The sequence below is a fragment of the Poecilia reticulata genome, chromosome 8, assembly GCF_904066995.2.
Source record: "Poecilia reticulata chromosome 8, P_reticulata-male-v2, whole genome shotgun sequence".
In the NCBI taxonomy this organism is placed as follows: Eukaryota; Metazoa; Chordata; class Actinopteri; order Cyprinodontiformes; family Poeciliidae; genus Poecilia; species Poecilia reticulata.
The window spans coordinates 6648539-6676176 of NC_088837.1; the positions used below are offsets into that span (position 1 = coordinate 6648539).

Here is a 27638-nt window from a genome sequence, read left to right on the forward strand (position 1 = left end):
AACACTTTAGATTTTTATTTGCAAAAATACTGAAAAAAAGTATAATTTTTCTTTCACTTCACAATTTTGCAGTACTTTTTGTGCTAGTCCATACCATAAAATCCCAAGGAAATAAAAGTTGGAAAAGGGTGAACACTTTTGGAAGGCACTGTAGGCATTGATCCACTTTTTTTTTTTTAATTGCAAAGTTTTTATGGATTTCTAAGGAAGCAACTTTATTGATTGCAAAAATGAGTATAATTTACAAAAAAACCTGGAGGCTTTAAATAAGAACATGCTTTCAAAAAGTAGGTAGTTGCTCTTTTCACAATAGTTCTTTTCAATAAGCATATATATATATGTATATTTATTTTTTTAAAATGGCTCATTGATGCAACACCTGCTATTTGTTGCTGTGGTGGCACATAGCAGAAAATGCTCATAAATGATAGACGGAGACAGAAAAGTTTGGGATTTCTCCTCCATGGCTTATAAATATGTGGAAATTACAGATTACAGTCAACTTTGTGTAAATAAACCCAAGTTTCCCTCAACAATCAGATCAAATTCTCCCATTTAGTCTGCAAGAATTAGAAATTGTATTTTTTTTCCCATATCAGAATCCCAATGTGTTTTCCAGAAACTCTTACAAACAAGAGGAATAAAAATAACAACAAATATGAAAAAGCTCTTGTTTCTTGAGAAAGTGTACCACCTTTGCAAAAACAGGGGAAAAAAAACAAAAAAAAAAAACCAGTAAGTCTGACCTCTGCTTTCAAAATTAAGACGGTACAAACCATCTACAGGCCGATGGAATATATATTAAAAAAAAACATTCCAGTTGTAAGACCAAATGCACATCGATACAAGCTAGGACTCTCCAGAGCAAAACCAAAAGTGAAAAGTGCACTTTTCATTTTTTAATTTTGTTTTTTGAAGGACAAATCAAGGCCCAGTGTAATGAAGCCGACAAAATGACTCGTTGGCAAATCGGCTTGAAAGACACGTTTGAGTTCCGTCGCACGGCCGTAAAAGTTCTGCACGGGTATTTCCTTTGGATCCAGCTGCCCTGCAGGCTGAAAAACTACAGTCCGGGAACAAAGAAAGGTTGAAATAATAATAATAATAATAATAATAAAAAAAGACTCTAAAGAGTTCCATCCTTTGCCTGGATCGTGGTCCGACTCCAGCCTGGCGGCTAGTCAGTGGTCCAGGCTGTTGCCCAGCTTCTGCCCCTCCTGCAGGGCGGCCATGGCCAGCCTCAGGTGCTCCTTCAGGCTCTGAATCTCGCGCTCGGTGCGGCCTCTCATCCCGTTCAGCTCTCCGTGCACCTCTGCGTACCGCTCACAGGCCAGCTGCTTTTCCTGCACAACAATGAGCAGAGGACGGGGAAGGAGGGAAAAATAAATGAATAAAGGCGTCATCTTCAGAGCGGCCTCAGGCTGCGACAGTCAAGCACTACATCCAAAGAAAAAACAGAGCTGTGCTTTTTAAATTACAGGGTTCCTCTGTTTGAGTGGTTTGATGTCTGCATCAAGTTTAACACTCTAGAGCAGTGTTTCTCAACCTTTTTCGGGCCAGCGCCCCCCTAGCCTTTATCCAGGTCCCTCACCGGCCCCCACCAAAGAATTTGTAGGCTACTTTGCACTGACAATTATTTTATTATTAATGTTACTATCATTATTGTAGATGTTTTGAATCGGCGCACCGATTATGTTTTCCCGTACACTTCAGAGCGCCTTACGCTCCTTCACCTCGCGCACATAAATGTTGTAAATGTAGCGAGTTTTACCCTAAACGTATCGGCGTCTGGAGGAGGAGGTTTGGGGGGCGAGCATATGTTTCTACGCTCTTTTGTGGAGGGGGGGGCGATTTATGTTTTCGCATCCACCTGAATAATGTGTAGTTGCGCTTCTGTCCATGGCACTTCAACAATATTATTTTACCTTTTATCTGAAATAGTGTCTGTTTATTCTTGCCATACATTCCTCTGTATTAATTATTGCTAAAGCTCTTGCCATACCAGTTTATTCCTCCGTATTTAGCCTGGTTTAGTTTCTTAGTTTATTATTGGATTTTGTTCTTCATTCATTTCCATTTAGTTTCCTTTGATTAGTATTATCCTCTCTTGGTTTATCGTTATGTCCACTTTAGTTTCTTTCCTGTTGCTGCATTTATTTTATCGTTTATTGGCCACCATTAATTTTCGCTCATCACCTGCTGCGCTTCCTAATCGTGATGTTTCACATCATGTGTTGATTTTTCACTGTTCAGCGTCAGATTCTCTGTTTTTATGCCATAATTCACATCTAGTTCGTCGCTCCGTTTTGCCCGCTTCTCATGTTTCAGAGTTTTGCACAATGTGCACGGCGTTTTTTTTGTGTTTTTTTTTAACTCCCTAAGGTGCAGGGCGGTTGGGAAGCGTATCGATGGGGAAAAGGCAGACCGACATAAACCTTTTAAAACAACGGAAACAATTTCTGCATTCTCATTATTGAAATTTAAAAGTGCTGTGTTGTTCTATCACCCCCGGACCCGGACCACTTACAGCACCGTGTTAACGCTATAAAATTAACGCTATCGTGGTATCACTCATGGAGGGATTTCTTTATTTAAATGGGTTCATTTTTCAGAGGGATACAAAATGAGGGTATTGTGATTTTAGTAATTATATGTTTATAAGACCGATTTTCTGTTGTCCTTCATGGAAGCGGGCAGCTTTCAAACGGAAATAAAACACTTTTTAATATAAATTGCTGCTTTGACATGATCACAGAACTGCCAAAACATATAGCCTACATAAATACCAGATAAAGTGAATCACAGCAGCGTCATCAGCCGGTGTAACGCTGACCTGATGGTGAAGCTACTACCAGGAGCGGAGCTGCGCCATGAAGCTACAAACACTGAATAGAAGAAGAAGAGCTGCCATCGATACAGTTGCAGCCAAGCATGATTTAATGTTACACAATACAGTTTTACCAAGTTGCTCAAAGTCTAAACTGGTATTGTTGTGCATTCTAAGGTGTAAAGTTTACCTTCGACCAAACGCCCCCCAAAGGCATCCCAGCGCCCCCCTTTTGTAAAAATGTCCGCCAGCGCCCCCTGCCGTCCTCTGAACGCCCCCTGGGGGGCGGTACCGCCCACGTTGAGAACCGCTACTCTAGAGTGTTTCTCGGAGGTAAATCAAGAGACGGTACCATGTTTAGAAACTGAAGCTCATTCCTGAGGCAGCTGATCTCCTTGTGTAGATACTCTATCTCGTTATCTTTCATTCTGAGGAGAACCTGGAAGACAGAGAAGAGTGTGTGTTTTTTATTTTTCCACAAAAAACAACAGGAAAAAATATAACAGTTCTGGTCAGAAGTTTACATAAATTAACCAGGATGAGCGTTATTAATTTGGGGCTTTTTATGATTCATTTGAAACCTTTTTTCTTTTGGCTGAAATGGTTGTACAACTTTTAAAACCTGGATGCAGGATGTTCATACTTAAAACACTTTTCTTTCTAATCCGCTTGGAACACGTAGTTGTAGGACTGGGCGATTAATTGATTTTATCGATTAATCAAATTTTTGGTATTTCTGAACATGTAATTTTTGGAAAATTTTGAATCCCCCCCCCCCCCCTCACCACCATGCACTCCTACGTTTCCACGGATCAGAGTGATGTCAGCACGCTTAGGGCGGCCATCTTGTTTGACAAGCGCATTTTTATAGCTTCTGTTTATTTGGACTTTGAATTCAGGTCAACTTTATGATGAAATATTAAGGCCAGGGACAGATTTTTTTTTTCTTTACTAAAATACAGTCATAATATTACAAGAATACACTCTTAATACAGGAATGAAGTCGTATGAAATAATATGTGAATAAAGTCTTAATATTACCAGAATAAAGTCTTGGTATTAGGAGAATGAAGAAGTAATTTATGAAAACTCCAAGACAAAAAAAACCCCCAAAATAATAATTATCAAAGTTTTTCTTACCAAAACAAATATTTTTGCAATTTTAAGATGTTTTTCTGAGTAAAATTCCATCTTTATTTCATAAAAGAACAAAAGAAGTAAAAGCTACTTTTCTGTAATTTGTAATTTATTTTTTAGAAAAAGTGAGGGGAAAAATAGATTCAGCTTTTTTTTTAGCTCCGTCACTCAGCTGTAGCTAATGGTATCAAATTTTCCTCCGTCTTGAACAAACCGTCTCCCTGATAAAAAAAAAAATTGTTTGGGAGGAAAGAAGCAAAGCTCAATCCACCACAGATGCTGGAGAGCAAAACAGAACCAACATGGACCGGTCCGGGAAGATGTTTCAAAAATAACTTTAAAGCAACTAAAAACCACACAAAAAAAAAGCCCCGTCTCTGACGTTCACCCACAAAAACACAAAGCAGATGCAGCAGGGTGTTGGTGCGAAGGCTTGCACATTTTCACACCTGCAGACCACATGAAGAGTTTGACTGGCAGTGGGTGGAGGATGTACACAGAAAGCAGCTCCCCTATCGTCCACTTTCAGTTTCCAAAACAACAGTACCTCCAGTTCGCAGGACGTCTCGTCTTTGTCGTCCTCTGAGCCTCTATCCGTGAGGGCGGATCGCGTTCGGCTCATTTCGTCTGTCAGGCGGCTCTTCAGCTCCTGGAGAACCAAACGCGTGGTCAGGTTTTCAACAAACACCCGACTTTATGTTATGTTATGTTATGTTATGTTCCTACACCCGACTGTTGTGTAGGAACAGAACTGCAGCATGTGGTGTTAAAAACACACTCAGAACCATCAGGGATTCAAATTAAAACTGGGTTTTAATAGAATGTTATGTGATAGATCAACACAAAGTGGTCCATAGTTGTGAACTGGAAGAAAATGATAAACACGGTTTTCTATTTTATTGTAAATAAAAATCAGAATAATGTGAATCTGAAAGATAATTTGTACTCTTAATTGGGTAAAAATATTAAATAATATTTAATTTCTATGATATCATTGTTAAAAATATCAGTTACAAATAATCCTCATTTCTCCTTCCCTCTCTCTGCGTTAGCTTTAGCTTCCCAAACCGGCTAAGTGCTAAAAGCATGAGCAGAAGGGCTGGTAGAGTCCATCCAGCATCAAAACTTACTCCCTGAAATATAATATTCCAACAAATCTTAATTCAAATTTTAGATACGTGAATTTAAGACTTAAGAATCCGTAGGACATCCTCAAAGTAGACTGAATGAAACAAACAGTTTAAAAACCATGTATCATTCCTTCAACTTCACAGTTATGCATCATGTTGTGCTGGACTACTCCAAAAAAACTGATATGTTCAGGGAATACGACCATTATTGCATCACATTGCTCCGTGCGATAAGTTTTTCTCCTTGTGTTTCAGTTTTTCACAAGGTGCTAACTCACCACGTTCTCTTTCCTCAGCTGCTCCACGTCTCTCTCTCTGCGACTGACTTCCCTTTCTCTCTCGGCGTTTCTCTGCTCCGCTTTGTTCAGCTCCAGACACTTCTGAGAGTAGCGCTCAGACAGGCCGGCCAGCTCTCTCTGCAAGGCCAGCGTCTCAGCCCTGCAGCGGCGAGTAAGAGAAATTTAAAAAAAAAGAAATGTGAAAATATACACAAGATCCTCATTATCAAATAAGGCGTTATGTTCAAGTATGAACCTAAATCCTGCTTTCTGAAAGGCTCCACTAAACCCATCAACGAGTAGAAAACACTCGCTGTCCCTCAAGCGTTTCCTGTAGTAGACGTAAAGCTTCTTTGCATCTTGCAACCAACAACCTCAAAAAGAGGAAGAGCACGCACAAGCTGAAAATGGCCAGCAGTTAAAGCAGATTAGCCGTAAAAAATGCAGAAACCACTACTGAACGGCCTTCATGAAGACAGCCAAGAGAAACTCATCCATGACCAAATTCTTCTATGTCCCTCTGGAGCCCTGCAGCGTCCAGCGGCTACTTCACTAATGGATTTCTTTTAACAAGGAGGGAGTGTTGCGCTCGCCGCAAATTCAGCCTCCGAGTACAACCACCAAAAAACTGCAACAGAGTATTTTGCCAGGAGCGAATATCCATTTATGATCTAGTTCTGCAGAAATGTGATGTAACATAAGCAGATTATAGCGGGATAAAAAGGTGTTAATGTTCAACTAGCAGGAGTTAATTCAAGTGTCTTACTGTTGTTGTGTCTGCAGAGTGTGAGAGTCCAGCTTCCCACTGCTCAGCCTCCTGACCTTCTCCACTTCTCTCTCCAGCTCCTCTTTGTGTTTCTTCTTCAATGCCTCCATCACTGAAACACAAATACAGACTTGGCATTCGCTAGTTCACTTTTGTCATGAGCTAAAGCAACGCAGAGTACGTCTCTCACCATGAGCGCCAACAGTTTGAGTCTAGTTTGTGAACATGTTTTTTTGAAACAGAAATGTTGCATGTTTTCTGATATTATGAGACATTTTACTCGTATTTTTACCTTCTCACTTTCTGCTGCAGATGTCATTTCAGCCAGCAAAATGTCTCATGTCCAGTGCCTTGACAAAATATTCCAGTCTCTTGAGCTTTTTCACGTCACTGTGCAACTACCAACTTTATTGCGTTTTAATGGGATGCTTTTTTTCTTTGTGACCAAGTCAAATTTTTCAAAATTCTTCATTTCCACTACGTCTGAATCAAATGCAAGACTGTCGAGAAGGGAATTTAGTCAATTGAGTGAGTCGTGTTGGAGCAACGATTCATATGAAAGTTGGAAACAGATAGCTTTACAAAATAAATGTAAAATGAGTTGCTTAAAATTTGCATTTCACTCCCCTTTTCTTTGAAATCTACTGCAACCAAGTGCTTGCAAAGGTCAGTGAGTTGGAATCTTTTAAAGGGACAAATATCAGCTGGTAACTCGGCAAACAAGAAATGAAAATTAATGTAATCTTAATTTAGAAATCTTAATATGCCAGAGAAACTAAATTAAAACACAACCTGTTGAGTCTCCAGACGCCTTAGGAGAACTGATCCAGTCGCTTTTGGCTCGTTTGCGTTTCGACTTTGGTTGAATGAACAAATAAAATATCAAAATGTTAGATCTCACGTTAGGCTGCGCCACAGCAAAATACTTTTTCAAAGAAATTGTGAATTTTACCATTATTGGTAAATTATTATTGAAATGTACAACATACTAAAGTTATCAGTTGCTAGAACAACAAACTCACAAAAACAAAAGGTTTCAGCGAATATTTTTGAACAGAATCTGTGACCAACGATTGGTTTAGTAATTGATTATTTGGACGCTTAATGGGATTGAAGCATGAAAACGTTCTGCAGATTTTTCATGTGGCCACTTAAGTATTTTTTACACAATGTTAGGAATATGTTAAAAGGTACAAATAAGCAAATGTTTAATTTCCATTTTAAATAGGATTTTTTTTTTTTGCCCAAAATGTAACATTACATTATTTTAGTGTATGCTTGATTAGTTATAAATTCATTACCAATTAATACATGGATAGTTAAAGGTGTTCAATCGGAGATTTTGGTTTTTTACAGTTTGAACCTGGTGAAGCTAAAAGACATGCTACTTAAGGAGTTAAAAGTGGAAAACATTTTCCACATTAAATGCAAAATATATACATTTTTGTACAGCTTTGACTTAATTACTGCTCTGAATGTGTTGTTCTTTTGGGAAATGGCATTTTCTGAGTCTGTATTCTCTAGCTGACGATTAATCGATTACTAAATAAGTTGGCAATTATTTCAATAATCGCAATCAATCCAATTAATCGTTCCAGCCCTATACGATTGTGTTAGATGTTACAATCTCTACCTCACTGTGATGACCAGATGATCATTGTGATTTAAATATCATCTAAATAAACCTTTAAAACAGTCAGAGGCCGTAGTGAACATGGCAGCGTTCTCTGTGAAGGATCCTGACCGAGCGAGCGACTGACTGACCTCGCGCCGTGTCCCGAGTCTCCTCCAGCAGCAGCCGCTCCTTCTCAATCTCCAGCTCCCTCATCTGGCGGTCATGCTGCCTCTGCAGCTCCTCCAGTGCGTGTCTGTGAGCGCGCTCCATGGCCGCCAGGCTGCGGCTGCACGGCGCCTCAGGGCCGCAGTCGCCGAGCACGCTTCCTCCCCTCCCCCCTTCCCGTCCCCCCTGTTGTAGTTTCTCCAGCTGTTGCCTCAGTGACGCCACCTGAGAGGGATGAAAACGGAGGTAAAGCCAGCTGATTTGACACCAGATGGATGCAATAAAAATATATATTCACGCCAAGAAGCACATCACAGCACGCAAAAACAGAGCAGACTGGCTTTTCAGAAGCATCTTCCACATCAGTTCATTAATCATTTAAGGTGGAAAATACTCCTGAAAGTAACACACAAGCCAGAAGGTAGTGCAAAAAGAATCAATTTACTTCATCGGCGCAGATGAAGGGTTAATTTGCTTTTCAGTATCTTTGCAAATTACAGAATCATCTCCACACACTACCTCCCTCTGCAGCGCCTCGTTGGCCGACTGGGTAGACGTCCGCGATCCCATCGACGACAAGGAGCTCATGTCCTTCAGCGGCATTCGCTCCAACTCGGACCACTTTCTCTCAATCTCGTCGTCCAGGTGGGGCTTCTGGTTCGATCCCACCCCCGAGCCCTTCCGCGACAGAACGGCTTCCCATTGGCTGCTCGTGCTCCTCTCCTCCTGCCATTGGCTGTGCTCTCGGCCCTGCCCCTCCCCTGCTTCCCGCTGACTTGATGGGAGAGGGGCGGAGGAGGAGGCAGGAACAGGAGACAGTTCTACGTAGTCGAACCTTCGCTCGGTGGGACTGGCCGAGCTCGGGGTCTCCGACAGGGAGTCGGCGTGGCACGTCGGGGGGCGGCGAGAAGATCGCAGGAAGCGCTTATGGGAGTTCTCCTCGTCGCTTTTGTTGTCGGGTAATCTAATAAAAAACAAGTTACAGAACTAAGATTATAAGTCTTTGATGTGTCAAACTCAAGGCCCAGGGGCTAAATCTGGCCCGCTGTAGCTTCTTATGTGGCCCTCTAGACTCCAAATTACATCAATGAGTCCTTCCAGTGTTTCACAAATATGCAAAATTCACAAAATCAACAGATCCCCACATGTTTTTACTGCATTTTTTAAAATCAAAATTGGCCAAAAACTTGAGTTTAATTGACTGCTGCCTCAGCCTCACTGGATGTCAAGTTACAGTCAGTGATACGATACGGAGATTAATAAAAATTCACCTTTAACATCATGGATTAGCACAAATATAAGAATTCCTTACAAATATTTCTAAATTAGAACTACAAAATCTGTCACAAAATCTTGGATGGACTGATCAGTGTGAAAAGACTGATCAATATTTAATTTTAAGAAACACTTACTGAATGCTGAAACAACCAGCTATTTGTTGATTTAACAGTTTTATGTATTTTATAAAACAGAACATTGAGATTTTTTTTTAATTGGCCCAAAATAAGAGTTAGTTTGACACCTCTGACTTATAGTTTCCTTTTGCTGCTGTTACAGCTGTAAGTCTTCTTGGTTATAACATTTCTGCCTAAACTTTTTTGAAAATAACTCGGTCTGACAGGATAGAGAGGATCTGGAGGTTAATTGTGGTGTTTGACTCATTTCCAGTTGGATTTAGGCCCAACTCATGAATATGCGTGCATATGTACGTTTAAATTTGTTTGCCATTTACTAAGTTTTTATCCATCTCTAACAAGTTTTATGACTGCTCTGTTTTTACATCCATTTCACATTTAAATGCTGACATGCCTCACAACTGTGAACAAAACTTCGTACAACTTCCTCTTAAAGCTAGCTCTCCTCTTGCCTGTATTCCAAAAGGCAGTGTTGTAGTACTCGAGATCGGTCTTGGTCTCGAGACCATTTTTTGATGGTCTCGGTCTCGTCTCGGACTCGACTGCATTTGGTTTCGGTCTTGTCTCGGTCGCTGAGGACTCGGCATTTTCTTTCAAGACCGCAAATGTGAAAATATCACTAAACGTACAGCATACTGTCCAGTTTATTTGTTATCTTTGTTTTCAGTGGATGCAAAACGCAACAATTAAAAACCAAGCAATTACGTGTTTCTGTTACTCCCCCTGCCCCTCCCCACCTTTCACTCGCACGCGGCGCTCCAAGACATGCGCAGTGGTTTCCTCTCAGCGGCAAAAGATGTCTGTCTAATAGTCAGTAATAGAATAGCGCTGCATAAATCATATGAAATCTGATGGCCACAGTTAACTTTTACAGACAGTGGGGACTACGTCTAACTTTTTTTGTCACTTAGAAAAGTAGCTCAAAGAAGGTAAGCTCCGTTGACGTGATGTTAGCAAAGCTAGCTGTACAGAGACACATGATGAAAAAAGTCACTGCCTGAATTATTGTGCGGAGGTGTTGACTCCTCCGCACAGGAGTCAACAGCGTTGTCGCATATATGGGACAACGCTGTGTCCAAAAGTCTGCAATATAGTGATGTGACATTCAGAAACAGTCTGATTGTTCTGAACTGCTCTTTACTTAGAAAATAGGACTGGAGAGCTGTTCTATCAGATTACCATACGCTGTCAGAATAGCATACATGCAGTGAGTACCATGCACATTGTCAGTTCACCATATGCAACAAGTTATGATGAAAATAAGTCATTAAATTGTTTTCAATGACAACTGCGTTGTCGTGGTTTCAAAGTGTATTTAAAGCAAGATCTGGCTGCAGCTGCAGTCAACTACAACACACGCCTGTGTAAAACGCATTAAACTACTTAACCAAGTCAGGATGCCATACAAATGTTGATAAAGTGTATGATGATCTACGTCATGATTCTATGTTGCTAATTAAATAAAATTATATGGTAATGTCTGACAGATATAGCCGTGAGTTCGTGCCAAGCGTATGGCGATCTGACAGCGTATGCTGACCTGACAGAACACCGTTCTTTGTTCTTGTAATGTTCTGCGTACACTGCAGTAATAATAATACATTTTATTTGTAGGCGCCTTTCTGGACACCCAAGGTCACCTCGACATAAAAACAAGCAAATTATAAAATACATACCGGTAATAAAAAACAAACACACAAACAAGATTTATAAGACAGTACAAAGATAATTAAAGGATGTATGCTAGTTCAAACAAATGGGTTTTGAGTTTGGACTTAAAATATTGCAAAGACTCGATGTTCCGGAGATCAGGTGGGAGTGAGTTCCAGAGTTTGGGAGCAGAGCGGCTGAATGCTCTGCTCCCCATAGTGACAAGACGAGCAGGGGGGACGGTGAGATGGACAGAAGAAGAGGATCTGAGGGAACGGGTGGGTGTGACAATGTGAAGGAGGTCCGAGAGATATGAAGGTGTGAGGTTGTGAACTACTATGCTATGATGATTTTATTTAATTATGTACATTGATATTTTTTTAATTAACAAAAACAAAACACAAGAACGAAAGAGTATGCAGAGCATGTACATTACTCTTTCATCGTTTTCGTTCAAAGTGATAGCTGTAATGTCTGCCATGGTGTCAGACTGCCTGGCTTCATGTAGCGGGAGAGAGGGTGAGAACAGTCACGGTGAGCGCCTTGTGCTTGGTTACTTCTTGTTTGTTGCTACTTGGTCAGTGTTCATAGTTGAGTGTTATTTACCGTCGGGGCATTGCCTGAATTGCTATGTTTAATGGTGCAGAGAGAGAATGGTGCTATAATGGTTTCGTTATCTTTTTAGGGATGGCACGAGACCACTGCGGATTGTAGCACAGAGATGGAACCAAAGCAGAACAAAGAGTTTTTTCTGCTTTTAATATTGGTAAAATGTATTAAGTATTTAATATCTAGGTGTTTTTATGGGAATATGGATCTTTTAGATCAATTTGAGAAGTAATTTGGATCATATTTCACATTTTGTCATATCATGTAGCATGGGGCGCTGGTCTTTGTCTTGACTCGGTCTCGACTTCCCTCTGTCTTGGTCTTGACTTGGTCCCGGACCCTAAAAGTCTTGGTCTTGTCTCAGTCTCGGGTTAGGTGGTCTTGACCACAACACTGCCAACAGGAACTGGTCAATTCGGCCATGATGCCCGTTCATACCCTGATTTTATCTGTTTTTACTTCACCCTTTTGAGCCATTAGAAATTACCACAAACCAAGCTTAAAACAAATGAGATGTTTTCACCAGATCTGCTGGAACTTACTGCGTGAGGTCAGGAGAGCTGCTGGGCCGGATAGATGTCTTTAAAACCTCGATCCAGTTCCGCCTGATCCTGGCCGTCATGGCCGACAGAGTGAAAACAGCCTCTCGAGTCTGTAGCACGACAGGGACGAGAAATGAAAAAGATGCGGGTGAGAGGGAGATGACCAACAGGACAAGAGGTGCAACATAGAAAACGGAAGAAAGATGTGGTTTAAAGTTGAGGTCAGTTTGAAGAGGAGGAAGAAAAAAACAGAAGCATGCCGTCGTTTGACCACCGACAGACTTTTACCTGAATCTGAAAGCCGTAGTTCTTCTCCACGTCGAACTCAGACACCTTCAGGCAAGATTTCAGGTCAATTTCTCCATCCAGGTCGTCTTTCTGCGCAGGGAAACAAGTCCGTTTTGTGAAACCAAAACCACATTTATTTGCCAACTGCTAACATTTTCGACTGAGAACAAGAGAACATGCCTCCTCTGCAGTCGAGTCTCTGTAATATTTCAGCCCAGCGTCTGTCAAAACAAACCAGTGCTTCTTCCACTAAAGACAGAAAAAGTAAACCAAGTTAAAAAAAGCAAGAAAAGAAAAAATAAATAAAAGTGGCACTAGGAGGAATATCTCACCTCTCCGCAGTCGTCCAGTTTTGACATCCATCCCTTTTTGAAGTTCAAGAGGTCGGGCTGCAAACAGGAGGGCGGAGCGTCAGTTTCGTTACCCTTTGTTTGAACACAGCAGTTTACAGGAAGGAAACGTGGACGTCTTTGTGTGTCAGCGCCATTCATGTGATCAGCCGCGCATTAAAAGAGCAAGTCAGAGTAGATCTCAACAAGGAGACAAAAAGGGAATGGAAAAAAGAGGATGACACAAAGAACACCACAAACCAGTGTTAAAGGACGGTGCATGCTCAATGCGTCCACACCTCCGCGGGTTTACTCCGTTATTGTAGTAAAACATAATGGCGTGCCACGCTGCAGAAGTATGCAGCCACAAAGGATGCTCAGCTAGTTTCCAGGAGAGTGGCTCACCTTTTAAACGAAAATAGTCCTTGTCTAACTTTCCTCTTAGCATTTGACATGGCGGTAAAACCAGTGTGCGCCGTAATCAGGCCAGACAGCCTGATGCTGCTGCTGCACACACACTGCTCCGCTTGAGTGGTTGCACGTCAGCATGTTTACTAAACACACTGCTGCTCCGCTGCAGCACACCGCCGCAGCAGCAGCCGCCGCTTTTGCTTTCCACTCCCAAAAGTGCAGGAATAGTGAAACGTGTGCAGGAGGCCTCAGAGCAACGATGGTCCCAGATTAAGATTAGGCAACATCCATTCATCCCGTTCCTTATCACTCTCCAACATTCCTCAGTTCAAATCTCCTCAGATTACTCACGCCGTTTTCTGCAGAACTTGCACTCCCAGCCATCTGCTTGTCTCGTCACACTCAACTCATTTTTAGTCACTTTATTCTCCTGTTAGAAGCTTTTGTTTGGCCTCCTGCTCTTACCCACTGCGCCTCGCAAAGGTATTCACAAACCTTAAACTGTCAGTACTTTTTTTAACTTTAGTGTATTTTATTTGGTAGACCAAGACAAAGAAGTGTACTTGAAATCCACCGCAATATTTAAAAGTCATCAAGTTAAACTCTGCCGAGATGAGACTAAAACTACATTTATTGAACAACAAAAACTATTAGTGCAGAAAAACTAACAATGCGCATGAACAGACAATCCCCACAATGAAACGACACAATTCAAATGATACAATCAAACTAAGAATCTGTGGTCAGACACTCTGTAAGATAACTTTAAGGTCAGATATGATTAAGAAAAAGAACTTTAGATGTGTAAAGCTAACAAAAAACGTATCCGGAAAGACTTTCTTGGTTCTACAAAGTATTGAAAAGAGGAATCTCATCAGACCAGACCTCTTCCACCATTAAGTCACATCTTTAGTCAACTGGTTTAAAGGGATCAGAGAAAGAGGATCTGGATACAAATGTATGCTTTACATTCTTTTTTACTGGTAAGCCTGTCGCAATAAATCAATCACCAGATAAATTAAAACAAACTCAGTAATTTCCATGATTTACCATTTCCCTTTCCTTCTACCAAAAAGTGGATGACAAAAACCTTCAGTCTGGCACATTGGTCTTAGTTTTGTTTACAGAGACTTCATAATTCATTTTCTTTGTCGTTTCTGTTCTGTTTATTTATTTTGGATATTTAAACCATTTAGCAGTTCAAGCGTTAATTGTTCACTAGATCTTTGAGAGTGCATTCCTGCATTATTACGACGCGAAAAATACTCAAAACAACCGTAATATCATTTACTACAATAACTTCTGGGACAATTTATTATTTGGCAAGATTGGTTATTATCACAGGTCTATTTACTGGTTAAAAAAAAAAAAGTTCACCATTATGCTTTGGTTTGTGTTGGTTTAATCAAATACAATGTTCTCATTATCATATGCCTTGGTAATATTTGTGAATTTTAGACTGAGTGAGCCACAATGGTAGCAGAATGGCTGCAGGGCAAAAAACGCTCAAGGAAACCTGAGCTACACAAACCAAAATGTTTTTGTGCGCGCTCTCTCTCTCTCCCCCTCTCTCTCAGCAATAAAGTGAAACTACAAACAGGTGCAACTCATGATGAGTCAACGTTCATCATAAATTTATTTCACGACTAGTCCGCACTTGCCTATATGCCGGGTCAGGAAGCAGATGGGGGTTATTCCTAAAATATGCTTCCTCCTCCAACGCTTCCAGTGATCATGTGCGTGCAGGTTCTGCTCACATAGGAGGAAAACGGGTCGGAAAAATAACTCCAGCTTACAGAGACGTCATGCACTCTTCCTGACCCCTCTATCCTGTCACTATAAAGGAGTATTGTCTTGGCTGCTTTGTCCAGAAGGCTCGGCTAAATAGGTTAGCTCTGCGCACAATGAGAACAGGAGGATCCAAATGAACGCTCATTGTGATGACAGTTCCTGGATTACTGCGGGTCGGAGAGCCAATACTTCTTGATTACCATTTTTAAAAAGCGGCTTATCGGGTTTCCACGACTGAGTGGAAAACATATTGGTACTAGAGAAACAACAGCTCATCATAACAATCACTCTAGATTTCACTAAATTGTTATGTTGGTCTGTTTTTTTACAGGATTCCTGTCATGTTTTACTTCTAGGTCAATTTGCCCCTTTTGTTAATTCACAACCAAGCAAGTCTGTCGCTTATTAATGTAATTTAATTGTATAATATTTTCTAAAAAGTTCATTATTCCTGGGAGTTTGTTTTTTGTTTATCAACTTTGGATATTTAAAACGTCTTCCAGTTCCAGTGTTAAATATTCATTAGTTTAAAGTTTATTGATCTTTAATGATGATGTGTTTTTGCATTATTATACCACTGTCATTCTATTACTTGGAAAAAAGGTCTCAAAGCAACATTATTATAATTTATCGCAATAACTTCAGGGGCAATTCATCGTTCAGCAAAATGTGTTGAGGCCTATTGACGCCTGTTCAGGGTGGCTGATGAGTGTGATGATTTACTGTCAAATTTTTATATTTTCTGCTACTTGTCAAAGTTGGGAACACATTTCATGAACTGTGTCAATGTTTGCCAGTAGGTCAAGAAGTATTAGTGGATTTCTTTTAAGAGATTTACTAAGAAATCATCTGTTAGTTTACTCATGTCAAAAGTTTCACGTGGAAGTAGCTACTAAGAAGATTTAAAAGTTAGCTTTCTCCGTTTTAAAGGTGCAAGACGATTGTTAAAAGGAAACCATTTTCTACAGAGGCACGCTACAAGAGAAGACCACAGCTGGTAACAGGAAGCTAGAGTATTACAGTAAATTTACTCCATTTTATCTTTTTGAAGGGATTATGAAATGTTGTTAGGCTTTTGAAAATCTCACGGTTAAGACAAGGACTGCTAACTACAGTAAGTACAGATGGAAATCGATGTTAGTAATGCTAAGCACAATCATGATAATCGATACCAACGGCTAACATAACTAAATGACTATTTTCCAAACAAGTATAAAGCTGAACGAAGGTGGGACTTATTTCAAATCATAAAAATGTTATTCTCTTGTCTCTACAAGACCGAAAGGAGTATGTTCACAAACAGATATATTCATGCTTATGAACATTTCATAAAACGCAAACTGTCAGAAGTGGAAATAAACTTATGTACCGCATTTCAACATGCAGCCGCCATGTTGGATTTTGTGTTCAGGGCTGCAGAGCAGAACATCTGGGAATATATGTTTCTTATAGACATTCAGATTTGAGTCACTCCTTTAAAATGGTTTTAATGTATATTAATACTAATTAGTTTACCGAAAAATATTTGATTTCAAAGATGCTCTTAGCTTATCAAATATATGCTCTTGATTTGATTTGACCTACAAGTCTGTTGAGAATCTTACTGACATATCTAGCATAAACGATCAGCGGCAAACGGCTTCATTTCGTACATAAAAATGTTGGGTTCGTAACGCTCAAAGCTACGAAACGGAGAAGGGACGAAGTGCCCACCACCCACTCCGAAAAGCCAGAGGAAAACACGGAGCATGTGTCACAGCTGGTTGTGAATGCTGTCAGACTGTACGGGCTGACGGCTAATAAAATGTCCCGCTACTGTAAACAAATGGAGGGTAAATAAAGGAAAGAGAAACATAAAAGTATTTAGCCACAGCCACTCAAACTGAGCCGTAAGAAAATAAAAACCCACTTCAATAAACTTTGAACACACCCCTCTGCGTTAATCCAATGATTACCAGAAAAAGCAGCTAGCTACAAGAAGCTAAAAGAGCACCAACGTTTTATAAAAGTTAGCTAAACACTGCTAACTGCACAACAAACGTTGGTTTCATTTATATTAATTCAGGAAGGAAAAATAGACAGGAAAACACAAACTGCTTTAAGCATAGACTTGTTATAGGAGGGTACGACTTACCGTCATGATAACAGGATCCAGAAAGTTAAAAAAATAAAGACGGAAATGTGTTTAATCCTCACGAGAAAAACTTTCTCGTCTCAGCTAAGCCTCTCGTGCAGAAAGCACCTTACTGGCTCGCGCACGTTACGCAAATTCAGATAAAACCCCGCCATTCATCCACATTTTTAACTCCAGTCAAAGTGTCGTAATCTTCCCACGACGATACTGGCCGCGGTCTGAGAAAAAGGGGCGAATTTGTCCCGCTAAATGTGGATTAAATACTCCAATTCAGATGCAACCATGTCTAAACTTTCTGATACGCGGGGGAGAGATCCTGCTTTCAGCTCAATGCGTCGTTACTCGCTGCTCTCTGTCTCTGCCCTGTCTGCCACTTCCTGGGCGGATCCGCAATGCTCGTTTAAGAAAACACGCAGACCTCAGTGTTGTATCTGTGAGAAATGGATTAGAGGGACCCTCATGAGGGGGGGAGGAGAGCATGAGAGGGTACCAAGTCTTATGTTTTAATCCAGATGAAGTCTACTAATAAAAACCCTCATCACTGCAAGAAAATGTGTTCAACTAGCAGTCTTCATTCACAACAGCAATACATCTTCCTGACAAGGACAATCAGTAATCATCTCTTTTCACACACACAGAACAGACCAGGCCACATTTTCCTGATAGCCTAAGCTTGGAATTGAAGTGGCACTCCCCCCCCCCTCTAAAATCCACCCTCTGTAGCTACTGGTTTCATTTCAGGAATTTCAACACATGCCCCAGCAGACCACAACTGACAAAACTCAGTCTTATGAAATGACTGTAGGGTGTAGGTAAGGCCTACAGACACACAACAAACAACTGCTAAGCAGGAGCATAACATGAACGTATATACGAATTATGGTAGCAAGTAAATCTAAAAATAAATGCAGATATGCAAGACCATGAGTGAATATTGCAGAAAGATGACGTGTACTTAAACAAGCCAGAAGGCAAAATAATGTCCTAGATTATTTCATGCATAACAACAATTAGTGACCGACAAAGAAAAAAACTTAACCGTTTGTATGCTTCAACAGAGGTGACTCACAGACATTAACTTTCAACATGCGGGCTGTAGTACCTACCTGCATTTCTTCCGATCTGTGATGATTACTTTTCCATGAACAGCCCTCATCTGCCGTGGGACTGCCTGATCTCTGGATAAGAGCGGCTTGTAGTTACAAAAATAATCAATGTCTGACCAAACAAACACATAAAGTCAATCACACAGCTCTACGTTCTCAGGCATAAGGGAAAGATGTGGGTTAAGCATTAACACACTTTGGGAGGTATGGGCGAGGGGGGGTTGGTGGAAATAATGCTCAAGTTCAGTTGCACTGCTGTGGATTATGTTGAGCAAAAGGAAGGACGCATTACATCGTGGGGTTCAAAACCTTATTCCAAAACCAGTGGCATCCACCGTTCTTCCTGCTGGACTGAGACTCACTAAAGTATTCATACATCCTATTACAGATTGGACATGTTGTGCTATGAATTCCTCCAGTGACCAGCCACAGACGCTGGCTACAGCATATATTTTTAAAGCAACTTACTGTGATATTACCGCTTGCATTCAAATGCAACCAGTAACATTTTTTTTTTTTTTACTTTGAAAGTGTCGGTGCTGCCACCATGTGCCTACACTGGGATGAAAAAAACAAGAGACTAGGTGTTCACCTATCGTCCCCACTCACTCTGCCTGCAGCCAATACCGAGTCAGTAACGTTCAGCAAGACGTGTACACTCTTCGGAGTCATCTGGTTTGTCTGTTTAACTTATGACTAGCCTGGACAAGAGGTATGTAGCTGAGGGTATGCTAACATGAAAGTTTGGTTTGTAGCAGTGCAACCAATGAGTCTGGAGCCTTCCCGATCGTTAGCTTAAAACTTTGAAATGTTTGCAGCAACAACTCCATTATTGTGATTACAGTAATGGTTATGAAAATGGTCTGGCCTTTGTTCGATTTTGAGTTATGCGGTCTTGACTGCAACACTAGTCCAAAGTCTTTTGAATTCTCTAGCAAGTTTTCTTCCCGCATTGCTCTTTATTTAGGTCCATTCAGCTTATCATTAACTCTAACCAGCTTTTACTGTCGCTGCAGAAGAAACGCATTCCCACAGCGTGATTTGTCACTGAGGGGTTGGTGTGTTCAGGTTGATGCGCAGGGTTAGTTTCAACACCACACATATTTGCATGCGTCCCCTTCATGACAGGCAGTAACCCTTCACTACCTTTCTGTAAAAGGCAAACTCTTCCAATTTGGGATATTGTTTTATGACCTAAAAATACCAATGGATTTTTTCTAGGTTACAAAAGGGGGCTGAATACAAATGTACAAAACACTTTAGCGATTTCAACATGTAAAACTTTTGAATTACATCAAATTTTCCTTCTAAATTGGATCTATGCGCTGCTTTGTGTTGGCTATGCCATAAAATACATTTGTAACATGACAAATGTTAACATGTAAAAGGGACATGGATACTTTTGTAAGGTACAAACTAGTCTTTTCATGCCTTAATATAACTCACGTCGCCCATAAGCAGTCTACCTGCAGTGATGTGGTGGAATGAGCTCGAGATAGATATCCACTGCCTCCATAGTGCCAGTCTTTATCCATATCGCCAGGATCGTCCCACTCTATGGAGGGATGCCTGCTCAGGGAGTGGCTGAAATGGCACAAACACATAAGATATGAAAGGCGGATTGAAAGTAAAATTAGCTGCAGTTTGGCTCAGAAATGTAGTGACCTTACCCCCTATAAGAATTAAACACAAACCGTTTATCTTTCATCTCTGTGTGTGTACTGTGAGCCTGACCTGGCTGGTTTAAACAGTTCCTGTCTTCGGACAGGCTGATGACTCTGTGGCTGTCCCATGTGGCCTGGCCCCTCCTTCTGATGGATCATTTTGACCTTTGGCAGGTCAGCCATTGCAGCGTACTCCTCCCTGTTCCGTCCTGTTGATCCCACAGAGAGCTGGCCTGACTCAGAAGACTCCATGGAGCTTTGCGAGGAGGTGTGTGTCTGAATGTGTATCTGCGGTGGAGGAGAGGGGCTCTGTGCACGGTGAGAGGACCTCTTATGAGGAGGGGGATGGCGATCATCGTGGCCATGTCTACCAGCCCTAGATCTCATGCTGCCAGAGGTTCCGGATGTTTCCAAAGTAACGTAGGCAGCTCTGTTGTTACTTGTGGTTTGTCTAGATGGTGAGGCAGATCGAGATACAGAGGAGCTGCGGATTGAATGTGTAGATCCACGCCACGAGTTTGATGAAGAACGGGAGTCATACTTTGTTTCATTATTTGTGTTTTTGCTCTTAAATGAAACACTGGAGTCTCCTTTGGTGGCACTTCTGAGGATCGAGTAACCTGGGGAGTCAATATTGCCTTTTCTTGAAGGAGAGGAAGAGCGGCTGGTCTGCATATTCTTGCTGTTAAAAGAGCTGCCAGTTCGCATATTTCCAGATGAGTGATAATCAGAAGCATCATAGCGTCCCCTAAAAGCCAAAGAACTGTTGGCATCACGGCTTCCGACAGAGCTGGAAAACTCAGTTTTATGTCGTTGAGACTGAGAAGAAGCGTCAAGGTTTTGCCTCGAAGGTGAGGAGTTACGATTTTTATGAGCATGGCCATTTAATGAGCCACCACTGTGTCCCCTTCCTTGAGCAAAGGTTTCATGAGCTCTCCTAGAAGGAGATGAAGAGCGGCTGCCTAAACCCCGACTGCAGCTTGTCTCAGTTTTTCGAAGTATGGACTGTCTTCGTCCGTCAGAATCATGTCTAGACGAAGACATAGTGGAGACTTCACACTCTTGATCATCCAGTTCGTTTCTAATCATTGGGTTGCGCAGCTGAGCCGGTCCTTCTATCCCATAGCCTTCTCTTACTGGGGAGCCACAGCGACCATGGTGGTGACGATCATTTAGAGATGTAATGGATTCAGATTTACGAAGGAAGGACTGGTTTGGTGAGGTAAACTTTTTCCTCTGTGGCATAGAAGTAACTGGGGAACTACTACGTTGATGGTGGCTACGGTCATTTAGGGATGCGATTGATTCAGATTTACGCAAGGACTGGTTTGAGTAGTTGAAATTTCTCCCTGGTTGCAATATAGATACTGGAGAGCCACTGCGTCTCCTGTGACTACGCTCATTCAGGGATGTGATTGATTCAGATTTATGAAGGAGGGACTGGCTTGAGGAGTTGAAATTTCTCCTTGGCAATGGGGAAGATACTGGAGAGCCATTATTTTGATGGCGACTACGCTCATTTAAGGATGTGATTGACTCAGATTTTCGTAGAGACTGGTTTGAAGAGTTGAAATTTCTCTTTGGCGGTGGGGAAGATACTGGAGAACCATTGCGTCGATGGTGACTACGATCATTTAGGGATGTGATTGATTCAGATTTTCGGAGAGACTGGCTTGAGGAGTTTAAGTTTCTCCTAGGCGGCGAGGATGCACGACTCTCCTGAAAACGATCATAAGTTCTAGATGGGGAGAAAGTATGATGTGTTGAACTAGCAGTTGCATCGGTGCTGTAAGACATTTGGACCGAAGAATTATATTCCCTCCTCAAAGGTGATGAGCTCCTTTTGTCACTACCTAGTCCTGCTGAAAAACTATTTGCTTCCGTCTTCTTTAAGGCACTCCGAAAATCAGAAACAGTACTGGACTGGGACTTGAGAGAAGAAGCAAATGATTTGAAGTTTCTTGGTAGAGTTCCGGACTCAAAATGTCGAGCTTGGACGCCTTGTAAGGAGCTTCGTGATCCTTGCATTGGTCCTTGAGACCGACCACCACCATCAAAGGTTGTTCTGCTGAGAATGCTGCTGGACTCACTGTGTCTTAACTGCAAGTTTTCACATGAGGGGGATGAAGAGCGAGATTGGAGAGCTGAGCCTCGCCTTGAGGAATCATATCGCCCTGATTGTTGATAGGACGACATGTTACTCAGAGGATTTGTTCGACTTAAACCCTTTCGACCAGTTGAGGCCAGGGACTCCGCAATCTTAAAAGGAGTAGGACTGGGAGATCGAGGCCCAACTTGTGCTTCAACTTCAACCGCAACCTCGTAAGGGTCCGGGGGAGGAATTTCAACAGTAAGGTCCTCATTGAACACTTCTGGTATCGGCCTTTCTGAGGCAACACCAAGATTGGGATTTCTGAAGGGGACAGTGTCTTTTGGCTCAATGTTTCTGTGACTAAAGATGGGATGTCCTCTTTCAAAATGGCGGAAAGGCGTGGGTGGGCTTTTTTCAGTAAAACGGGTACCAGCTGCCCTCCCAATGGAATAGTAGCCACTTTCACGCTTCTCTCTGTCTTCTTTTAATCCTGGAAGAAACACAAAAATTGGTAATGACTTTCATTTTGAGAGAACTAGAAATGATAAGTCAAGAATAAGGTAAAGTTCAACCAAAATGTAGGCACAAGCGTTTTCCAGACATAAACCTACAACCAAATGGCCAATTATGCACAGTTTTACTTTCCAAACTGCTCCATATTTTTGTGGCTGTTGGACCACATATCAATAGTGGCTGTTTTACAGAGATCTGGTGGTTGTATGTAGAGCAAGGCCACACAATATTAAGAAAACATGCCGTGCAACAATATCAGTGACTTGCAACCCATGAGTAATCTACATTAGGTGTATAGCAAACAAACTTCAGATCATGAGAGTCCAGCTTATGAAAGAATAGAAGGTTTTATTGAAAATGTTGCTTTCAGACAAGGTCTGTTTTCACACTGAAACAACTTAGTAGTTTCTTGATGACTTTGCCATCATACCACTTCTATACATTTTACTACTGTGGAGGCCGCTGAGAAAAGGAACTCATTTGAGAATGGTTACCCTCAGGGGTGAAAGTTTTATTTTGCTTCTTTGTGTGTTTTGAAGTTTCTGTGATGATTAATTTTTTTTTTGCAAAGCGATAAAAGCTGGGTAGCTCTTGAATTGCTACAAAATGGAGCTGTATGTCCTTCAGCCCACTGGCTGCAATGTTGACACCTTGAGATGCCATGAGACCTAAATTCTGAACATTATGGCATGGAGTGCATCCCAGTTTTCCATGTCTGGCATATAACCATTCATTTTAGCTTTTAAACTGGTTATATTGATCCTGTGTCCAGACAGAGGGATAATCAGTAGCCCAGCATCATGACCTGTTTGTTCTGAAGATCCTGCAGCTTCCACTTCGTCTTCCTAACATGGCGCCTTCTCACCCTGACTCTCATACTGTTAGGAAGAACCACAGAGCTCCATTAAGTTAAAAGCACATCTTCTGAAGTTGGGATGTTTTTCGTCCAACAGGTTCCAGAGGAATCGCCTCAAACCAGATCTCAGACTGGATTTTATTTCAATGTCATTTGTGAATGTTAGAGCCTCATTTTCAACAGTTTAGCTATAAAGGTTGAAAAAGGTTCTAATTTTTGGAGAAAGTCTCATCAACATCAATATTTCCACTAAATAAGAGGCAAAAAAATTAGTTTGACAGAGGAAACGCCTCTCGACTCTGAGCTCAAAGCAAGATGCCCAAACTATTTTTAAAAAAAATATTAGACAATTTAATTTCACATAATTATCGCTGTAGTATCGCGCATTTGTGTGTTAAATACTTAATGAAACATATCTACCGTGTTTGATGTTTGTTGTGAATGACGTATTCTCACAGACGAACGAGATAATTAGTCCTAGTTTGTCGTTTATTGAACGTTCAGAAACTACAGCGGCTGTAAAGCACCACAGCAAAGGTAAAACAACCTGACCAGGTGATCAACTCTAAACCACTCACCTTTTTATTCTCCCTCTGTCGTTTAAGCACACTCGTTGCCGTGGCAACCTCCTGCGCGCAAGCCCAGCAGAGATTACTTTAAAAACATAACATTCAGTCCGTTATGATTAGGTTCTCAGGCTTAATATTTATTTTTGCGATTATTAATAAGCCTCTCATGAACACAGCGATGATTGATTAGTTAATTTTAAACTCCTGCTCTGCTAGTTATTTAGGTAATGGAAGCGAAACGGACAGAATTGCGCAACACCTTGTTGAAACAATAATTACTGAGATTATTTTTGTTGGGTCATTAATTTGAACACGTTTTGTTGTTGTTGTTCTTTAATAAAGTTACAAAAGTTTTGATAAGGAGTCAGAGGACGTCGCTATTTATTAACTGATTAAGTCGTGTTTTAGATTGTTCTTGAAAAACTAATCAGTCACGCTGATTAGTTCCACTCACGGCTGCACAGTGAACCCATTGATTTTTTTTTACAGCAGACAGCCGCTCCCCCCTCTTCCAGGTACTGCGTACCCCCGCTAAATCTTTTAGGGGTAAGCAGTACCCGATCGTACCCCACCTATTTTCACCCCTGGTTACACCACGATCATAAAGGGGTAGACACTATCTTGGAGGTATACGTGCTGCCATGCTAGGTGACTGAATATATTGAGTTGCTGTTATGCGATTGGCTGGATTCCATACATTCAACAGGTCTACTTGATAAAGTTGCCGCTGAGTGCGTAATGTATTGTATTGTATTACTGATAATTACTCCGACACCTCAGCTGGTGACTCCAAATGGGGATGCTAAGAAAAAGACACCTCTGGTTGTAACTGGATATAGATTAAGAAGTGCAGTAAGTCATAGGTGTACCAAGGACTCGGTGTGCAGCTTCACATAATATCCACAACTACATTACATCAAAGATCAGGTGATCCTTTTCTCTGACTTTCAAGTGGCTTGTCACCAATACATAGCCCACAGCTCTTTTTCATGAAATCAATTTGCTAAGGAATTATGTCAGCAGTTTTGGAAGCACCTGAGCCTCGACTAAAGCTGCCGCCACCTCGCGTTTCCTCCATCCAGGCCTGCCGAGTGTTGGGCCGATGAGGTGGAGGGTCCAGACGGGTCATCCTGAGTTTGGTGGGATGACTTCGGCTCGGCAAGTACTCCTCGTCAGTACCAACAGAGCAACTGAATTCTTCACTCTGGTCACAAGAGCTGTTTGGAAGATAGACATATGTAGACGTGGGATGGTGAGACTTTAACGTCAACACAACCAAGACACACCAGAAAATGTTTGAACATAATGTAATGTTTGAACGTAGAATCAGTGTTTTATTACATATGACTGGCTGCTAAACCTATCTCGGTAGAACAATTAAATTATACATATAGCCCTTAGAATTAACATTTCTAACTCATCCAAATGTTCCGGTTGTAAAGGTTTCTCACCTGTCTGTGGCGTCATCGTCCTCACAAATGTAGAGCTTGCAGTCGGAGCTCAGGATGCACAGAGAGGTCTCCCCATTACGCGCCTGGCCTCCATTGACATCACAGCAGCTGCTCACCACTGAAACACTGTCAGAGTCCTCCTGATTGGAAGAAATGGACCAATCAAAGTTGAAACACAACCTAGCTCCCAGTCAAAGACATTGATCTTTGAGGCTGGGTCTTCAAGCAAAGGGTAAATAAAAAATAAAAACCCTCAGATGTGATGAAGATGATAGATGTGAAAGTACAGATGAGTTCAAAGTTAACAGCTCCACATATTTCTGACCGACTCCATCTCCTAGAATGTGGTAGAGATTCTCCTCTCAGTCAGACGCTCACATGTTCACGCCGCTGTCTGATCAGGGTTACACTCTGAAACTTGATCAGACTCGTGGCTTTCCTCATTCATTTTTCAACAGCCTATGTTTTTTTACACTAAAACCGGCTCCTTTAACTGCCTTCTGTTACAAAGGATTTAAAAAATAGACCCATTCATCACATTTGCCAGATGGTGTCATCTTTTAGGAAACCACTATTAAAACTGAGAAGCTGGCACTATTTAAAAACAATGATATCCTGATTTAATGAAAAACAGCCACAGATGTCATTTTTGTTGTGAATGCCAGCAGAAGCAGCAAACAGGCAGTTTTACAGCTTCAGTCCGGCTCATCCTGCTCCTGCTCGCTGCACCTCTTTCTAAGAGGTTACAGTTTCCCTGGAGGCCAGTAAGTGATCCAACTTCATTCATTTATAATAAGAGCAGCAGCTGCTGCCTTCCTCCACATTAACTCCGCTATAATGAGTCAAATTTTTCTTAATTTACTAAAAGGCAACACATTGCTGCATGATCCTATAATCTATTTTCATATTGGTCATAGTGTTCTGTCACACTTTCTCAGTTAACAAAACATCCCTTTAAGCTCAACAAAAAATATATACTGTATATACATTGTTTTGTTTTAGATCTTATACATTTTAAAACTTAAATCAATTATGTTGTTTTTCATCTAGCCGCACTTTTACCCTTCTGCCGCCGTGACCTCTGACCTGAAAAGAGCCTCCCCTGCCAGGCTTTCCTCCAATCCAAACTAATCCCATCAGTCAGCACCTGTTGTACTCTGGTTTTACACAAAGCACCTCTTCTCCAGGTTACCCAGAGTCCTTTCCTACCTTGCTGCTGCTGCTGGTGTCTCTTTCCTCTGTCTGGGAAGAGATTGGCGTCAGCAGCGCTGCCCTGCTCAACCTGATTCCACCTCCAAGTCCAGAGCTTTTCCCAGTTGCATCCCCATCCTCAGGCAGGGGTTTCTGTTGAGGCTCGAGCTCGGTTCTTTCCCCTGCGCTGGTATGCAGGTGCCTCTGGCGCAGGCACTCGTGGCAGCGGGAGGGGTCAAAGATATTGGGTTGGAACTTGGGGCATGTGGTCTCATCGCTGGAGTGGGACATGCTGAGTCCGGAGGGCGGGGTGGGGCCTGCTCGATGGCTGCATTCCAGGCGTTCCCAAAAATAAAATACGGTCCAATTAAAAACAAAAAAAAGTGGAAAAATCTATAAAAGAGAAACAGAAATCATCTGGTGCAATCCATCGGTTATTTTCAATACATATCTTTTTACGGGACTGTAACTACTTTACAGTAGTGGCTGAGCAAAGAGCAAAAGCTCAGAATAATAATAAAAAAAAAAAATGATTAATTTCATTGTTCATCCACAACATAAGGCTAGACTTGTAAATTTTGAGAGAGCATTCAGTCTGAGGACTCCCAGTTACTGCAAGACACTACATTTACATAAAGATTAATTTACAAACTGAAGCCTCTCAGCCAGTGTTTCTCAACCCTGGTCCTCACCGACCCCCTGCCCTGCATGTTTTAAATATTTCCTTTCTGCCACACACCTGAATTGTATCTCTGGGTGATTAACAGGTTTCTGCAGTACTGGATGGTCATGCAATCATTTGAATCAGCTGTTCTGGAAAAGAGGCACATCTAAAACATGCAGAGCAGGAGGGGCAGTGAGGACCAGGGTTGAGAAACACTGCAAGGTGACAAAAAATGTAAATGAATGACATTTACCTTTATTTAAAAAGTCGACAATGTACAACTCAAATATGCCACACTTTGACGAGCTGTACCAGATTACAGCAAAAGCTAATTTGCAACTGCAGTTCCCTGGACAAGTTACAAAAATGGATAAAGAGAAGATAACAATAGAAGTTGCTTTCGAACCACAATACACAAACGGTGACACACAGTCATGCAGTTAAT

At 41.4% G+C, this 27638-nt stretch overlaps 1 protein-coding gene across 3 annotated transcripts; it reads right to left on the reverse strand.

The window, feature by feature from the left end:
* Positions 1 to 27395, reverse strand: triobpb (TRIO and F-actin binding protein b). 3 transcript variants are annotated; one of them, XM_081609722.1, is made up of 18 exons: positions 26548 to 27395; positions 25339 to 25478; positions 24923 to 25104; positions 19928 to 22439; positions 19660 to 19777; positions 18194 to 18265; positions 12755 to 12811; positions 12603 to 12671; positions 12423 to 12512; positions 12135 to 12244; positions 8438 to 8882; positions 7903 to 8143; positions 6139 to 6250; positions 5373 to 5532; positions 4512 to 4613; positions 3180 to 3266; positions 1148 to 1343; positions 1 to 1063 (listed from the first exon to the last, which is right to left on the reverse strand). In XM_081609722.1, the coding sequence occupies exons 1-17, from the start codon at positions 26818 to 26820 to the stop codon at positions 1182 to 1184; spliced, it is 4932 nt and encodes a 1643-aa protein (XP_081465848.1). In that variant the 5' UTR covers positions 26821 to 27395; the 3' UTR covers positions 1 to 1063; positions 1148 to 1181. The 3 variants fall into 3 exon arrangements, with proteins under 3 accessions (XP_081465848.1, XP_081465847.1, XP_081465849.1); XM_081609721.1 differs by having other exon boundaries at positions 1 to 1343; positions 26548 to 27394; XM_081609723.1 differs by lacking the exons at positions 18194 to 18265; positions 19660 to 19777; positions 19928 to 22439; ... (1 more) ...; positions 25339 to 25478; positions 26548 to 27395 and adding an exon at positions 17088 to 17482 and having other exon boundaries at positions 1 to 1343.
* Between the last annotated feature and the right edge of the window lie 243 nt (positions 27396 to 27638).

Excerpts from the sequence above, each read along its gene's own strand:
- triobpb (XM_081609722.1), bottom strand. The coding sequence starts at position 26,820 with ATGTCCCACTCCAGCGATGAGACCACATGCCCCAAGTTCCAACCCAAT. Across the intron at positions 8,144-8,437 it reads ACGAGGCGCTGCAGAGGGAG|GTGGCGTCACTGAGGCAACA; the intron begins GTAGTGTGTGGA and ends CATCCCTCTCAG. Across the intron at positions 4,614-5,372 it reads AGCTGAGGAAAGAGAACGTG|GAGCTGAAGAGCCGCCTGAC; the intron begins GTGAGTTAGCAC and ends TTGGTTCTCCAG.